This window comes from Carcharodon carcharias, chromosome 20, assembly GCF_017639515.1.
Source record: "Carcharodon carcharias isolate sCarCar2 chromosome 20, sCarCar2.pri, whole genome shotgun sequence".
Lineage (NCBI taxonomy): Eukaryota > Metazoa > Chordata > Chondrichthyes > Lamniformes > Lamnidae > Carcharodon > Carcharodon carcharias.
Genome location: NC_054486.1, coordinates 36,966,579 through 36,984,228, shown reverse-complemented (window position 1 = coordinate 36,984,228; position 17,650 = coordinate 36,966,579). Strand labels below are relative to the sequence as shown.

The following is a 17,650-nucleotide window of genomic DNA, read 5'->3' as shown; positions in this document are numbered from 1 at the left end:
GTCCTGTGGATGTCATGCTTGACTGCTCAAAAGGGCAGCTTGACACAGGGACAGACTGTGCTGAAATGTTAGGTACTCAACTCCATAGTGGGACTTCAACCCACTCACTCAAAGGCAAGGGAGCTGTCATGAGACCATAAGAACATGAGACATAGGAACAGAAGTAGGCCATTCGGCCCATTGAGTCTGGCCGCCATTCAATGAGATCATGGCTGATCATCTGAGCCAAGTTTCCACCAGTTAGCAGCAAATTAAATTAACATTCTTTTCGTGGCACTGTCCAAACAATTTATGTAAACCAGGTACAGTAGCATAGCAGTTATAATACTGGACTACTAATGTAATTGTGATGTGATGGGCTGTTTTTATTCTGCATCTTGCAACTCCCTTTGGCCCCATCCCAGCATATCCCATGCTCCATTCCAACCCATTAATAAAAAGATTGGCAGGCTTAGAAATGCAGATAGACATTCCATTTCTACAAGTAAAATGAACTCCCAAATGAGAACAGCTAATCTAAAGTGACCAATTTGACTGAAATCTTGCACTAGTTTTGATAGCAGGTGCTGCTGAGCCTCCCAAATTAAATAGGATTTTAAATGTCTTACTTTCAGAGCCTTGAAAATGATTGCTGGAGGTCTGGGTGATCGAGTTGTGTTATTGTTCAACTGTTGTTCGATGGTCCGCAACAGTCCGGAAAAGTCCGTTGGAGGATTATATGTTCTGGTCCCTTTGTATTGAATGGAACAGAAGGCCTCTGGAAACCGGCCTAGCTTACGAAATCTCTCCTGTAACAGTTTTTCTGGTATCTCTGAAGGTCTATCTGCAGTAACGTTGAGAGAGAATAAACTACTTTAATGCTTTTAATACATTTGTGGGTTGTCACCATGCATTTAACCTCCTTACAGATTAACAAACAGTACAATAAGTCAGGAGATGATACCAAAAGTGCAATCACATTGCACTAATTGTGAGTAGCTGAAGTTTAGATCAGAGAGAGTTCACAATACCTTTATTTTACTCCTAAACATTAGGTTATCAGAATCAGTCCCTAAACCTTAACAAGAAACAATGACGAGATATTGCACTGAGAATGCTTTCCAAAGAAATAAATCCGAGGTTCAAATGTGGTGTTACGCACTGCAATTCCACAAAGTGCAACTTTATGGACTTCCAACACTCCTATTTGTAATATGACAAACAGAAAACAGAAACTGACCCAGCACCCAGAGAATTTGGGAGAACAGGTTCTAAATTTCCACTAACTTTTCACACAGTTACTGCTGCTCTACTGGTAGGTGGCCGAGGTCTAGGTCAGACTGAAGCTAGTACATAGTAGAATTACTGAGAGTTTGGCAAGTAAGGGAATTCAGTGCCAGTTTGATGAATAAGGGAATTTGGTGAGGAGGGGGGGAGGTGCTTTTTCTTTCTTGCTCTTTTCTTTCTTTTTCTCAGCCTCCAGGAGATCAGGAGTTGAAAAGCTGCATAAGGGTGCTGAGTTTAAAAACATCCAACAGTGACATCACAGGAAAAAGACAAGTTCACTGGTCAGTGAGAAACTGCTGTTAGGGAAGATTTTCAAGTAGCTGAAAATTAGGAAAACATACCTGCTTCAAAAGAAGGGGCTACTGAGATTTAAGTAAGAAACACAACAATAGGCAAGTGAATCTAAGTCAAGACCTAGTAAAATAAAGTTGTATAAGTAAACCAAAGTAAAGTTAACATAAGGGAAGTAAATTGAAGCCATGGCAGGGCAGTTCAGTCATGTGAAATGCGTGTCCTGTAGTATGTGGATGCTACTGGCGTCCTACATGACCTCATGTGCAAGAAGTGTCACCAGCTGCAGAAACTTGAGCTCCAGTTTTCAGAGCTCAAGCGGCGGCTGGAATTACTGTGGCACATCCCCGGGGCTGAGAGCTATGTGGATAGCATGTTCAGAGAGGGTCACACAGCAGCTTAGGAGTCTAGAAGCAGAAAGGGGTAACCGCCAGGCAGTCCAAGAGAACGAGGCAGGAAGTGCAGGAGTCCTCTAGGGTCTCGCTCGCCAATCAGTTTTCCGCTTTGGATACTGATGTGGGCGTTGGTTCCTTGGAGGGTTGCAAGCAGAGCAAAGTTTGTGGTACCACAAGCAGCTCTGCTGTACAGGAGGGGAGGAAGAAGAAAGGAAAAGCAGTAGTAACAGGGGATTTCTTAGTTAGGGGAACAGACAGGCATTTCTGTGGCTGTAAACATGATTCCAGGATGGTATGTTGCCTCCCTAGGGTCAAGGGTGAAACTGAATGCCTGCAAGACATTTTTCTGGGGAGGGTGATCAGCCAGAGGTAGTGCTCCATGTTGGTACCAATGACTTAGATAGGAGAGGGAATGAGGTACTGCAAGCAGATTTCAGGGAGCTAGGAAGGAGATTGAAAAGCAGGATCTCTAAAGCAATAATCTCAGGGCTACATCTAGTCCCACGTGCAAGTGAGTAAAGAAATAGGAGAATTGAACGGTTAAACACGAGGCTGGAAAGCTGGTGTACGAGGGAGGGCATTGAATTTCTGAGGCACTGGAACCAGTTCTGGGGATCTGTAAAAGCCAGACAGTATACACCTGAGCTTGACTAGGACAGCTATCCTCGCAGGGAGATTTGCTAGTGCTGTTAGGGGGTGGGGTTAAAATAGATTGGCAAGGGGATGGGAACCTGAGGGCAAATTCAGAACAGGAAACAGGAGATGTCAGTGTGACTCTGAAAGACAGAAGCAGCACAGGTTAAAAAGTGCACAGCACAGACACATGGTAGCATGATATCATCGCTATAACAAAAACTTGGCTTAAAAAGAGGCAAAAGTGGCAGTGCAACAGCCCTTGTTATATAGTTTTCAGGCAGGATAGAGAAGGGGATAAAAAAGGTGGGGTTGGTAGCATTATAGGTTGAAGAATCAATTATAGCTGTGAGGAGGATGAAATACTGAATAAAGCATCAAATGAAGCCATACGAGCTAAACTCAAAAATTTTTAAAAAGGGGCAGCCACACTGCCAGGAGTGTGCTATAGACACCCAAACAGTGGGAGAGAGTTAGAAGAGCAAATATGTACATAAATTTCTGACTGCAAAAACAATAGGGCAGTAATAGTTGGAGACTTAGCTAATGTCAACTGGGATACAAACAGTGTGAAGGTCACAGAGGGCAGAAAATTTTTGAACTGCATTCAAGAGAACTTATTTGGCCAGCATGTAACAAGCCCAACAAGAAGGAGCACAATTCTATATTTAGTCTCAAGAAATGAAGCTGGATGAAGTAGCAGAGAGCGGGGGGTGGGGTCCATTTTGGAGATAGTTACCATAATAGTTAGGTTTAGCATCATTATGGAAAAGGACAAAGATAGCACAGGAGTAAAAGTTCTAAAATGGGGAAAGACACATTTTACAAATCTGAGAGGTGAAGTGGTGAAAGTGGACTGGACACAGCTACTAGAAGGAAAAAGAGTGTCAAATCAGTGGAAGGCATTCAAAAGTGAGATTCTACGGGTACAGTAGACGTGTGCGCACAAAGAAAAAGGGTGGTACTGCCAAATCTAGAGCCCCCTGGTTATTCAGAAGTATACAGGGTAGGATAAAGCAGAAGAAGAAAGCTTATGGCAGTCACTAAAAACTTAAGACTGCAGAAAGCCTAGAGTACAAGAAGTACAGAGGTGAGGTAAAAAAGGAAATTAGGAAACAAAGAGAAGATACAAAAAATTTTGGCAAGTAAAATCAAAGAAAATCCAAAGATGTTTTACCAGTACATTAAGAGCAACAGAATGACTAAGAAAGGACAGGGCCTATCAGGGATATGCATGGTCACTTGTGGTTTGATTCAGAAGATGTGAGCAGGGTGCTCAATGAGTACTTTGCCTCTGTCTTCACTAAGGAGAGGGATGATGCAGATATTCCATTGAAAGAGGATAAGCGTGAAATATTAGATACAATAAGCATAACGAGAGAGGAAGTATTGAAGGGACTGGCATCCTTGAAGGGTCAGATGGATTACAACCCAGGCTGTTAAAGGATGCCAGGGAGGAAATAGTAGATGCTTTGAGGATCATTTTCCAATCCTCACTAGAAACAGGCAAGGTACCAGAAGGTAAGAGGTTTGCGAACATTGTGCCATTATTTAAAAAGGGTGTGAGGGATAGGCCAGAAAATTGTAGGCGGGCCCGTCTGACTTCAGTGTTGGGCATATTATTGGAATCAACTCTGAGACACAGGATAAACTATCATTTAGAAAGGCACAGATTGGTCAGGAATAGTCAGCATGGTTTTGTTAGGGGAAGATTGCATCTTGTTAACTTAAATGAATTTTTTGAGAAAGTAACAAGGATGATTGATGAGAGTAGTGCAGTGGTTGTTGTCTACATAGATTTCAATAAGGCATATGACAAGGTCCCACGTGGTAGACTGGTCAGAAAAGTGAGGTCCCATGGGATACAGGGGAAGATGATGAGTTGGATCTAAAATTGCCTCAGTGAAAGGAAACAAGGGGTAATTGTTGATGGATATTTTTGCGAATGGAAAGTGGTTTCCAGTTGCATTCCACAGGGTTCAGTGTTGAGGCCCTTGCTGACTGTTGTAGATATTAATGATTTGTACTTAAATGTGAGAGACATGATTGGGAAATTTGCAGATGACACAAAAATTGGCTGTGTAGTAGATAGTGAAGAGGATAGTTGTCATCTCCAGAATTATATCAACAGTTTGGTTGAGTGGGTGGAAAAGTGGCAGACGGAATTCAATCCAGAGAAGTGCGAGGTAACGCATTTAGAGAGGGGAAACAAAGCAAGAATCAATAAACAAGAGGATATTGAGAGGAGTTGAGGAAATGAGACACCTTAGAGTGCATGTCCACAGGTCCCTGAAGTTGATAGGGCAGGTGGATAATGTGGTAAAGAAAACATATGGAATGCTTTCCTTTATTGGATGTATTGAATACAAAAGCAGGGATGTAATGATGGAACTGTATAAAACGCTGGTTAGGTCACAGCTGGAGTTTTGTGTACAATTCTGGTTACCACATTACAGGAAGAACATAATTGCTCAGGAGACAGTACAGAAGAAATTTACAAGAATGTTTCCAGGGCTTGAAAATGCAGCTATGAGGAAAGATTAGATTGGCTAGAATTGTTTTCCTTTGAATAGAGGAGACTGAAGGAAGGGAGACCTAACTGAGGAGTACAAAATTATGAGGGACTTAGATGGGGTAGACAGGAAAGACTTGTTTCCCCTAGCTGAAGGTCAATTACCAGGGGGCGTAGATTTAAGGTGATTGGTAGAAAGATTAAAGGGGGAATGAGTACTATGTCTCTGTCTTCACTAAGGAGAGGAATGATGCAGACGTTCTAGTTAAAGAAGAGGAGTGTGAAATATTAGATACAATAATCATAGTGAGAGAGGGAGTACTAGAGGGACTGGCATCCTTGAGTGTGGATAAATCACCAGGGTCAGATGGATTGTACCCCAGGTTGTTGAAGGGAGCCAGTGAGGAAATAACAGACATTCTGAGGATCATTTTCTAATCCTCACTAGATACAGGCGCGGTCCCAGAGGATTGGAGGTCTGCCAATTTTGTACCATTATTTAATAAGGGTGTGAGGGATAGACCAAAAAATTATAGGCCAGTCAGTCTGACTTCAGTTGTGGACAAATTTAGGAATCAAATCTGAGACACAGGATAAACTGTCACTTAGAAAGGCACGTATTGATTAGGGATTGTCAGTATGGTTTTGTTAGGGGAAGATTGGGTCTTACTAACTTAATAGAACTTTTTGAGGAAGTAACAAGGAGGGTTGATGAGGGTAGTGCAGTGGATGTTGTCTACATGGATTTCAGTCAGGCATTTGACAAGTTCCCACATGACAGACTGGTCAAAAAGTGAGATCCCCATGGAATACAGAGGAAGGTGGCAAGTTGGATCCAAAATTGGCTCAGTGACAAGGGTCATGGTCGATGGATGTTTTCTGTGAATGGAAAACAGTTTCCTGAGGTTTGCTGTTTGTTGTATATATTAATGATTTAGGCTTAAATGTGGGGGGCATGATTGGGAAATTTGCAGATGACACAAAAACTGGCCATGTAGTTGATTGTGATGAGGATAGCTGTCAACTCCAGAAATGATATCAATGGTTTGGTTGAGTGGGTGGCTAAGTGGCAAATGGAATTCAATCCAGAAAAGTGTGAGGTAATGCATTTGGGGACAGAAAAAAAGGCAAGGGAATACTCAATAAACAGGAAGTTATTGAGGGGGATTGAGGAAGTGAGAGACATTGGAATGCCTATCCACAGGTCCTTGAAGGTGGTAGGATAAGGTGATTAAGAAAGCATATGGAATGCTTTCCTTTACTGGGCGAGGTATTGAATACAAAAGCAGGGATGTAATGATGGAATTGTATAAAATGCTGGTTAGGCCACAGCTCAAATTTTGTGTAAGTTCTGGTCACCATATTACAGGAATGACATAATTGCTCTGGAGAGAGTGCAGAGGGGATTTACAAGCCAGGGTTGAAAATTGCAGCTATGAGGAAAATTTGGATAGACTAGGGTTGTTTTCCTTAGAACAAAGGGGGCTAAGAGGTGACCTAATTTAGGTGTACAAAATTATGAGGTGCCTAGGTAGGGTAGACAGGAAAGATTTGTTTCCTTTAGCTGAAGGTTAATTACCGGGGTATAAGTTTAAGGTGATTGGTAGAAGGATTAGACGGACATGAGGAAAAGCTTTTTCACCCAGAGGGTGGTGGGCGTCTGCAAATTCACTGCCTAAGTTGGTGGTTGAGGCTGAAACACTCAACTCACTTAAAAGGTACCCTGGATCTGCATCTGAAGTACTGTGCTTGCAAAGCTATGGAGCAGGTGCTGGGAAGTGGGATTAAAATGACAGCCTAATTTTTTTCTCTTTTTGGCCAGCACAGATACAATCGGCTGAATGGCCTCTTCTGGCTACGTAGCTTTTCTATGGTTCTAATTCATGTCCCCTCTTTTCAGCAGCAGCCCGTCCAACCTGAACAGATCCCCTCTTCGCCACAATTGTTTTCATTATCGCAGGGGGTGGGGAGGTGGGGGGTGGAAGCGGTGGGGAGGGAGGGGGAAGGACAGTGTTACGGAAGTGGAATTATTTTCAGAATATTATTGTGAAGTAGGTTATGGTTGAGTGTAAATGGTTCTATGTGACTTAATTACATTTGGAGTCAGATAGATTGCAAGCGTGAAATTATCAAAAGAGGTTAGGTGGCGACATGTACTTGAAATGCTAATGAGTAAACATGGATGGGGTCTTAGCATGTAAGGTGTGAACGGAATTTGCATTTTTGGAGAAGTGAAGGGGTTTTTAGATTTCAATTGGGTGTTACGATGTTTACAATTAGCCAGTTAAGCAAGGCTAAGCAGTGTGTTTATTCTTCCCAAAGGTTACTTACAATATTGGCAACATGAAAGCTTTTTATATTATGGGAAAGGTAAAGTTCCAAAGACATATGGAACATTGGAATTTACATATTAAAAAGAGAGAAACAAATATAAAGGAGAATGAAAGGCTATGTTGGGGAGTGGAAGGCGTGTAAGATCTAACACGTGTATCTGAAACAGCCTTCAGGAAGCCTCCAGCCATTTGTGCATAAGTTTGCTGTGTCCAGTAACTAAAGTTGGAGAAAGCCTTTTGGAATTCCACTGTTAAGTGGATATTGTGTTAACTTGCCGGCATTTTGTTTAAATTTAAAATCTATTTTGGACTGTTGCCTCAAAAGGGTGTGTATTTTAGAGTCAGGTTAATTAGGAATTTTAGGATTTGCTATAGTATGAAGTAATTGTAGTTTTAGGTATGTGCTTGAAATATATTTTTGTTTGTTAATAAGCATTTTAATTTAATTCTTGAAAGTCTCAAAAGGTCTTAGTGGACTCATTACTTCTGAATTCAGTGCACACATCTTCTCGTAATAAATACAAATTGCAAAACCTTGCGATAGTGTGGCCAAGTTATCCTTGTGGATTTGGTTGGCCTGGCACACATCACCTGCCACATCACAGCAAGAGAGAGAGAGAAAGGGAGACAGAGATAGGAGAGAGAATGAGATACAGAGAACATAAGAAATAGCAGCAGGAGTAGGCCATTCGGCCCCTCAAGCCTGCCACACTATTCAATAAGATCATGGCTGATCTGCCTTCAACTCCTCTTTAGTGCAGCTCCTCATAGCCCTCAACTCACTGATACTTTAAAAATCTATCTACCTCCTCTTTAAATATTTTCAGTGATCTAGCCACCACAACTGGCTAGAGGTAGAGAATTCCAGGTATTCACTATCCTCAGAGAAGAAATTCCTTTCCATCTCAGTTTTAAATGAGTGTCCCCTTATTCTGTGACTATGTGCCCCAGTTTGAGATTCTCCCACTAGTGGAAACATCTTCTCAACATCTACGCAGTCAAGTCCCCTCAGAATCTTCTACGTTTCAATACGAACATGGCTCATTCTTCTAAACTCTAATGAAAAAGGCCTAACCTGATTAGTCAACCCCTTCATCCCAGGCATCAGCCTAGTGAAACTCTTTTGAACTGCCTCCAATGGCAGTATATCCTTTCTTAAATACGGGGACCAAAACTGTATACAGTTCTCCAGATGGGGCCTCACCTGCACAATTGTAACAAGGCTTCCCTATTTTTAAGCAACAACACCCTAGCAATAACAGGCCAAAATTCCATTTGCCTTCTTAGTTACTTGCTGCACCTGCATGCAATTTGTGTTTCATGCACAAGAACACCCTAATCCCTCTGTGCTGCACCTTTTTGGAGTCTCTCTCCACTTAAATAATAGGCTGCCTATTGATTTTTCCTACCAAACTGCCTGACCTCATACTTCTCTACATTAAACTCCATTTGCCAAGTTTTTGCCCACACACTCAACCCGTCTATGTCCCCTTGCAAATTCCTTATGTCCTCATCACATCATGCCAATGCACCTATTTTTGTATCGCGGGTCAGGGCGAGAGGGAAGGGGGATGCAGGGAGGGAGAGATGCAGAGAGAGAGAGAGAGAGAGACGCAGAGAGAGAGAGAGACGCAGAGAGAGAGAGAGACGCAGAGAGAGAGAGAGACGCAGAGAGAGAGAGAGAGAGAGACGCAGAGAGAGAGAGAGACGCAGAGAGAGAGAGAGACGCAGAGAGAGAGAGACGCGCAGAGAGAGAGAGACGCGCAGAGAGAGAGACGCGCAGAGAGGGAGACGCGCAGAGAGAGAGACGCGCAGAGAGGGAGACGCGCAGAGAGAGAGACGCGCAGAGAGAGAGACGCGCAGAGAGAGAGACGCGCAGAGAGAGAGACGCGCAGAGAGAGAGACGCGCAGAGAGGGAGACGCGCAGAGAGGGAGACGCGCAGAGAGGGAGACGCGCAGAGAGGGAGACGCGCAGAGAGGGAGACGCGCAGAGAGGGAGACGCGCAGAGAGGGAGACGCGCAGACAGGGAGACGCGCAGAGAGGGAGACGCGCAGAGAGGGAGACGCGCAGAGAGGGAGACGCGCAGAGAGGGAGACGCGCAGAGAGGGAGACGCGCAGAGAGGGAGACGCGCAGAGAGGGAGACGCGCAGAGAGGGAGACGCGCAGAGAGGGAGACGCGCAGAGAGGGAGACGCGCAGAGAGGGAGACGCGCAGAGAGGGAGACGCGCAGAGAGGGAGACGCGCAGAGAGGGAGACGCGCAGAGAGGGAGACGCGCAGAGAGGGAGACGCGCAGAGAGGGAGACGCGCAGAGAGGGAGACGCGCAGAGAGGGAGACGCGCAGAGAGGGAGACGCGCAGAGAGGGAGACGCGCAGAGAGGGAGACGCGCAGAGAGGGAGACGCGCAGAGAGGGAGACGCGCAGAGAGGGAGACGCGCAGAGAGGGAGACGCGCAGAGAGGGAGACGCGCAGAGAGGGAGACGCGCAGAGAGGGAGACGCGCAGAGAGGGAGACGCGCAGAGAGGGAGACGCACAGAGAGGGAGACGCACAGAGAGGGAGACGCACAGAGAGGGAGACGCACAGAGAGGGAGACGCACAGAGAGGGAGACGCACAGAGAGGGAGACGCACAGAGAGGGAGACGCACAGAGAGGGAGACGCACAGAGAGGGAGACGCACAGAGAGGGAGACGCACAGAGAGGGAGACGCACAGAGAGGGAGACGCACAGAGAGGGAGACGCACAGAGAGGGAGACGCACAGAGAGGGAGACGCACAGAGAGGGAGACGCACAGAGAGGGAGACGCACAGAGAGGGAGACGCACAGAGAGGGAGACGCACAGAGAGGGAGACGCACAGAGAGGGAGACGCACAGAGAGGGAGACGCACAGAGAGGGAGACGCACAGAGAGGGAGACGCACAGAGAGGGAGACGCACAGAGAGGGAGACGCACAGAGAGGGAGACGCACAGGGAGGGAGACGCACAGGGAGGGAGACGCACAGGGAGGGAGACGCACAGGGAGGGAGACGCACAGGGAGGGAGACGCACAGAGAGGGAGACGCACAGAGAGGGAGACGCACAGAGAGGGAGACGCACAGAGAGGGAGACGCACAGAGAGGGAGACGCACAGAGAGGGAGACGCACAGAGAGGGAGACGCACAGAGAGGGAGACGCACAGAGAGGGAGACGCACAGAGAGGGAGACGCACAGAGAGGGAGACGCACAGAGAGGGAGACGCACAGAGAGGGAGACGCACAGAGAGGGAGACGCACAGAGAGGGAGACGCACAGAGAGGGAGACGCACAGAGAGGGAGACGCACAGAGAGGGAGACGCACAGAGAGGGAGACGCACAGAGAGGGAGACGCACAGAGAGGGAGACGCACAGAGAGGGAGACGCACAGAGAGGGAGACGCACAGAGAGGGAGACGCACAGAGAGGGAGACGCACAGAGAGGGAGACGCACAGAGAGGGAGACGCACAGAGAGGGAGACGCACAGAGAGGGAGACGCACAGAGAGGGAGACGCACAGAGAGGGAGACGCACAGAGAGGGAGACGCACAGAGAGGGAGACGCACAGAGAGGGAGACGCACAGAGAGGGAGACGCACAGAGAGGGAGACGCACAGAGAGGGAGACGCACAGAGAGGGAGACGCACAGAGAGGGAGACGCACAGAGAGGGAGACGCACAGAGAGGGAGACGCACAGAGAGGGAGACGCACAGAGAGGGAGACGCACAGAGAGGGAGACGCACAGAGAGGGAGACGCACAGAGAGGGAGACGCACAGAGAGGGAGACGCACAGAGAGGGAGACGCACAGAGAGGGAGACGCACAGAGAGGGAGACGCACAGAGAGGGAGACGCACAGAGAGGGAGACGCACAGAGAGGGAGACGCACAGAGAGGGAGACGCACAGAGAGGGAGACGCACAGAGAGGGAGACGCACAGAGAGGGAGACGCACAGAGAGGGAGACGCACAGAGAGGGAGACGCACAGAGAGGGAGACGCACAGAGAGGGAGACGCACAGAGAGGGAGACGCACAGAGAGGAGACGCACAGAGAGGGAGACGCACAGAGAGGGAGACGCACAGAGAGGGAGACGCACAGAGAGGGAGACGCACAGAGAGGGAGACGCACAGAGAGGGAGACGCACAGAGAGGGAGACGCACAGAGAGGGAGACGCACAGAGAGGGAGACGCACAGAGAGGGAGACGCACAGAGAGGGAGACGCACAGAGAGGGAGACGCACAGAGAGGGAGACGCACAGAGAGAGAGACGCACAGAGAGAGAGACGCACAGAGAGAGAGACGCACAGAGAGAGAGACGCACAGAGAGAGAGACGCACAGAGAGAGAGACGCACAGAGAGAGAGACGCAGAGAGAGAGAGAGACGCAGAGAGAGAGAGAGACGCAGAGAGAGACACAGAGAGAGAGAGATGTAGAGAGAGAGAGAGACGCAGAGAGAGAGATGCAGCGAGAGAGAGAGACGCAGAGAGAGAGAGACGCAGAGAGAGAGAGAGAGAGAGAGACGCAGAGAGAGAGAGACGCAGAGAGAGAGAGAGACGCAGAGAGAGAGAGAGACGCAGAGAGAGACGCAGAGAGAGAGAGAGACGCAGAGAGAGAGAAAGAGACGAACGCAGAGAGAGAGAAAGAGACGAACGCAGAGAGAGAGAAAGAGACGAACGCAGAGAGAGAGAGCCACAGAGAGAGAGAGAAGCAGAGAGAGAAAAAGACGCAGAGAGAGAGAAAGACGCAGAGAGAGAGAAAGACGCAGAGAGAGAGAGAGACGCAGAGAGAGAGAGAGACGCAGAGAGAGAGAGGGACGCAGAGAGAGAGACGCAGAGAGAGAGAGACGCAGAGAGAGAGAGACGCAGAGAGAGAGAGACGCAGAGAGAGAGAGACGCAGAGAGAGAGAGACGCAGATAGAGAGAGAGAGAAAGAGACGCAGAGAGAGAGACGCAGAGAGAGAGACGCAGAGAGAGAGACGCAGAGAGAGAGACGCAGAGAGAGAGACGCAGAGAGAGAGAGCCGCAGAGAGAGAGAGAAGCAGAGAGAGATAAAGACGCAGAGAGAGAGAAAGATGCAGAGAGAGAAAGACGCAGAGAGAGAGAAAGACGCAGAGAGAGAGAAAGACGCAGAGAGAGAGACGCAGAGAGAGAGAGAAGCAGAGAGAGATAAAGACACAGAGAGAGAGAAAGATGCAGAGAGAGAAAGACGCAGAGAGAGAGAAAGACGCAGAGAGAGAGAAAGACGCAGAGAGAGAGAAAGACGCAGAGAGAGAGACGCAGAGAGAGAGAGACGCAGAGAGAGAGAGACGCAGAGAGAGAGAGACGCAGAGAGAGAGAGACGCAGAGAGAGAGAGACGCAGAGAGAGACGCAGCGAGAGAGAGACGCAGAGAGAGAGAGACGCAGAGAGAGAGAGGCGCAGGAAGAGAGAGAGGCGCAGGAAGAGAGAGAGGCGCAGGAAGAGAGAGAGGCGCAGGAAGAGAGAGAGGCGCAGGAAGAGAGAGAGGCGCAGGAAGAGAGAGAGGCGCAGGAAGAGAGAGAGGCGCAGAGGGAGAGTGACGCAGAGAGAGAGAGAGAGAGAGATGCAGAGAGAGAGAGAGAGACGCAGAGAGGGAGGGAGACGCAGAGAGGGAGGGAGACGCAGAGAGGGAGGGAGACGCAGAGAGGGAGAGAGACGCAGAGAGGGAGAGAGACGCAGAGAGGGAGAGAGACGCAGAGAGGGAGAGACGCAGAGAGGGAGAGACGCAGAGAGGGAGAGAGAGAGATGCAGAGAGAGAGAGATACAGAGAGACGCAGAGAGAGACGCAGAGAGAGAGAGAGACACAGAGAGAGAGAGACACAGAGAGAGAGAGAGAGAGACACACAGAGACGCAGAGAGAGAGAGACGCAGAGAGAGAGAGACGCAGAGAGAGAGAAACGCAGAGAGAAACGCAGAGAGAGAGAAACGCAGAGAGAGAGAAACGCAGAGAAAGAGAAACGCAGAGAGAGAGAAACGCAGAGAGAGAGAGACGCAGAGAGAGAGAGACGCAGAGAGAGAGAGACGCAGAGAGAGAGAGACGCAGAGAGAGAGAGACGCAGAGAGAGAGAGACGCAGAGAGAGAGAGACGCAGAGAGAGAGAGACGCAGAGAGAGAGAAACGCAGAGAGAGAGAAACGCAGAGAGAGAGAAACGCAGAGAGAGAAACGCAGAGAGAGAAACGCAGAGAGAGAAACGCAGAGAGAGAAACGCAGAGAGAGAAACGCAGAGAGAGAAACGCAGAGAGAGAAACGCAGAGAGAGAAACGCAGAGAGAGAAACGCAGAGAGAAACGCAGAGAGAAACGCAGAGAGAAACGCAGAGAGAGAAACGCAGAGAGAAACGCAGAGAGAAACGCAGAGAGAGAGAGAGAGACGCTGAGAGAGAGAGATGCAGAGAGAGAGAGAGACGCAGAAAGAGAGACATAGAGAGAGAGAGACACAGAAAGAGAGAGATGCAGAAAGAGAGACGCAGAGAGAAAGAGATGCAGAAGAGAGATGCAGAAAGAGAAACGCAGAGACAGAGAGAGAGAGAGACGCAGAGAGAGAGAGAGACGCAGAGAGAGAGAGAGACGCAGAGAGAGAGACGCAGAGAGAGAGAGAGAGAGAGCGACGCAGAGGGAGAGAGAGAGAGATGCAGAGAGAGAGAGAGAGGGAGAGACGCAGAGAGAGAGAGAGAGAGAGACGCAGAGAGAGAGAGAGCGAGACGCAGAGAGAGAGAGAGCGAGACGCAGAGAGAGAGAGACGCAGAGACAAATAGAAAATGAGAGAGGTAGAGATAGAGAGAAAGCGCCTGCGCATCGGAGAGCATGACAGGCAGGCCGGCCGAGAGCAAGCCTGGCAAGCAGGCAGGCAGGCCGAGAGCGAGCCTGGCAAGCAGGCAGGCTGAGAGCGAGCATTATGACGCAGCAGATGATGTGTGCCAGGTGGATTAAATCCACGAGGGAAACTTAACATGCGGTCATGACCATTTTGCAATTTGCATTTTATTTCGAGATGCGTACCCTAAATCCAGTAGTGATAAGGCCACCAAGACTCTAGAGATTGTTTGCAAAACTAAATTAAACATTTATTAACAAAAGAGAAGTTTTAAAGCACATACATAACTCTTTCAGAGTCAACCAATTAAACTAAATTAACAAAATGAAGGACAAGATAAACAGAGCCCCTAAATTAGGAACTGCAAAACCAAAGACAAAATTTAAAGGAAACTTACAAACATCAAATCAAAATGTGATTAAAGGGGTCAATAAAACAACCAAGTCCCCGCGGTGCCCACCGGGCACGGAAGGCCTCGACGGTGCCAGCAGACATTGCATGCTCCCTCCCCAGGGAAACCCAGCCACAAATGTAGCCGCGGAAGAGAGGCAGACAGTCAGGTCGGCCGACTCCCACAATCATCCGCTGCTTGGACATGTTAATGGCTAACTTGGCCAGGTTCACGAGGAGGTCTTCCTCCCCCTGGTCCTCCTCCGCACCGGGTATCCGTAGATCAGGAGCGTGGGGCTGAAGTGCAAACAAAACGTCATTAAAAGGTTCTTTAAATAAGTGAAATGGGAGTGCAACCTACAACACCCTATGTATACGTGCACCACGGACTCCACAAGACCGCAAAGTCACAGGTATCTTGGGAGTCCGTGAGCTGGCATATCTTGCAGTTGTACAGCACTGCAATGTGCAACACCCTCCACCCCAGGCCCCCGATGGAAAGCAGGAGGACAGCTCCATAGAGGGCCCCCCAACGAGGACCTCCATCACTGGATGGCAACAAGGCACGCCAGGGTGTGTCCGGGCAGCGGGCGAGAGCAAGGAAGTGAAGGGTGTGCGGCAGCAGCATACAGGAAACCCCTCCGCGCCATGCTAAAGGACATAGAGGGCATTTCTGTGAGGCGACTCAGGTTGCAGGGCACCGGCTCCCGAGGGAGGGTTCGGAGCTTGGGGCCAATGTGGAATTGTGTCCGAACAGGGGTACACTCAGATGCAAGACCACCGCGCACCTGCGCCACCTCAAGGCCCAGTATGACGTCGGGGCCGAGCACAACTGTCCTCAGGTCTTGAATGGCATCAGCCGCGAGCCAGACAGCCACGGAAGCGCAATACATCAACTCCTGCAGAAGCATCCAGCCCACTCCTCCACCACCCAGCATGTCCCCAATCCTGGTCACCCTGGCAGCCACAGCCCTCCTCTCCACCAGCCACTGAAGTGGACAGAGGGGCGGATTCCTGAACAGCGGCTCTCTGGCAATAGCGGCTACTCCTGATGGCGGAGAGCTGCATTGCGAGGCAACCATGTTCCAGACTTTGATCAGGTGCTGGTAAAAGACGGGCAATGACTGCAAGGAGCCACGAAGGCCCCTTAGGTGTATGAACAGGAGCTGCACATCATAATTCAGGCTGTGCACCTAGCGGAAGAAATACGTCGCCAGGGCACACCATCTCGGAGGGAGCTCAACATAAAGGTATCACTGCAGGACCAGAAGGTGGAAAGTCGCCACCTGGATGCACAGGCACACCAGCGCCTGACCGCCCTCCCTAAGCGGTCCCTAACTCAGAACCTCAGCCGTGACCCAGTGCAGTCTTTTGTCCAAGAAGTCGTCGATGAGCATTCTCTGGATTTTTGTGACAAAGTCCGGGGGAGGGGTCAAAGTGACAGCCGGTGGCACGGCAGTAATCAGCTGGTTTATGACCAGAACTCGACCCAGGTAAGGTAGTACATACATCGGTGTACAAATTGCTACCATAATAACTCCCAAAACCTCTAATTAATCTGGCTTCCTGTTACAACCCTGTTAAAGCAACAGTAAAAAAGCAAACAGATCCGGACAAATCACCACAATACCCTAACAGTAGAATTCAAAGTGGCTTTTCCCAGCTTCGGTTTCTGTCTTCAGCAGCTTAATGCACAACTACTGGAGGCTTTTCACACCTCTGGTAGATCTTACATTGTCTTCTTCCCTAACACATACTCCCTTCTCCTTTATACATGTTTCTCTCTTTTAATGCAAGTTCCACTGTTCCCATATGTCTTTGGGACTTTACATTTCTCATGATACAAATCTTTTCATGATGCTCATATGATCAGTAACCTTTGGGAAAAATAAACACACTGCTTGGCCTAGCTTCTCTGGCTAGGTGTAACATCCTACCATTTCTTAGAAATTCAAGCCACCTTGATTTACCTAAAAATGCAAATTCTCCTTACTTCACCTTCTAAAATTTCAGCCATGTTTACATATTTATCATTTCAAACCTAGCTTCTTCTGATGAATCAAAAGCCTCCAGATTAGCTACCTCCATTTCAATTAAATCCCACTCACACACAAACTATCCAAAACCCACTATTAGCCTACTTTTACAATAGATTACAGTAATATTATGAGAATGATTATACTTTCATGACAGCGAGATAGGCAGAGAGCGAGTGAGCAAGAGCGAGCCAGAGGGAAGGTTTGGGGGGGGTGGGGTGGCGATGCCAGAGAAGGGGGGCAAAGGTATGGTACAACAAGTCATATTGCTGAGACAGAGAAATCAGGCATGCACTTTATAAGTCATGCTTTTCTCGACATTTATACCCAGAGACACATGTATTCTGACAGCAAACCAAGTAAGTGACTTAAAAATATTGTGCAATTTTGGCATGAATTACATGCGTAACTAGAATATATCCATGTGTTCTTTTAAAATTTACCATTAACCTCCCCACCTAAACAAATCTCTTTCCACACCCAGAACTCTTGAATAAGAGTATCCTCCAGCTATACTTATTCAGAGGATTTCTTCACATTGCCATAGATTTTTAGGCACAGCAGGAAAGAAGGTAATTCAGAAGTTTTCTTGCTGTTTTGAGTGTTTTTTAAAAAATCACCTCAGAGACCTGCTTGGATTTTCTGTTTCTTTGAATGAATTGTTGTGCCTGAATCATAATTGAATGAGTTGAAAGTTAAATTCTCATAAGAAATAAATAACATGGGTTTGGAATCCAATTGTTTACGCTGATTTATGCCTATTTTACATTTGGTGTATTCTAACAAGATTAGGAGGTTCCTTGGATATAACTTGGTAACAGCAAAATGAGGAATGTGTTTCAGTGCATTTTTGTGTCTAAATTCCAGGTTGCTCCCACAGAAGTAAACTTTAGGCTATTATGTCCAAAAGCATCTGGTGCAGGAGGAGGCTGTAACCACACACATGCCTGAATCACATACAT

The 17,650-nt window shown here is 48.0% G+C and overlaps 1 protein-coding gene across 2 annotated transcripts in view; it reads right to left on the bottom strand.

Moving 5' to 3' along the window:
- Positions 1-17,650, bottom strand: part of zfyve1 (zinc finger, FYVE domain containing 1) — a 109,016-nt gene that overhangs the window by 77,580 nt on the left and 13,786 nt on the right. For both annotated transcript variants that reach the window (XM_041215023.1, XM_041215022.1), the window contains exon 3: positions 609-823. In XM_041215023.1, coding sequence (XP_041070957.1) covers positions 609-823 — 215 coding nt within the window. The remainder of the gene's footprint in view (positions 1-608; positions 824-17,650) is intronic.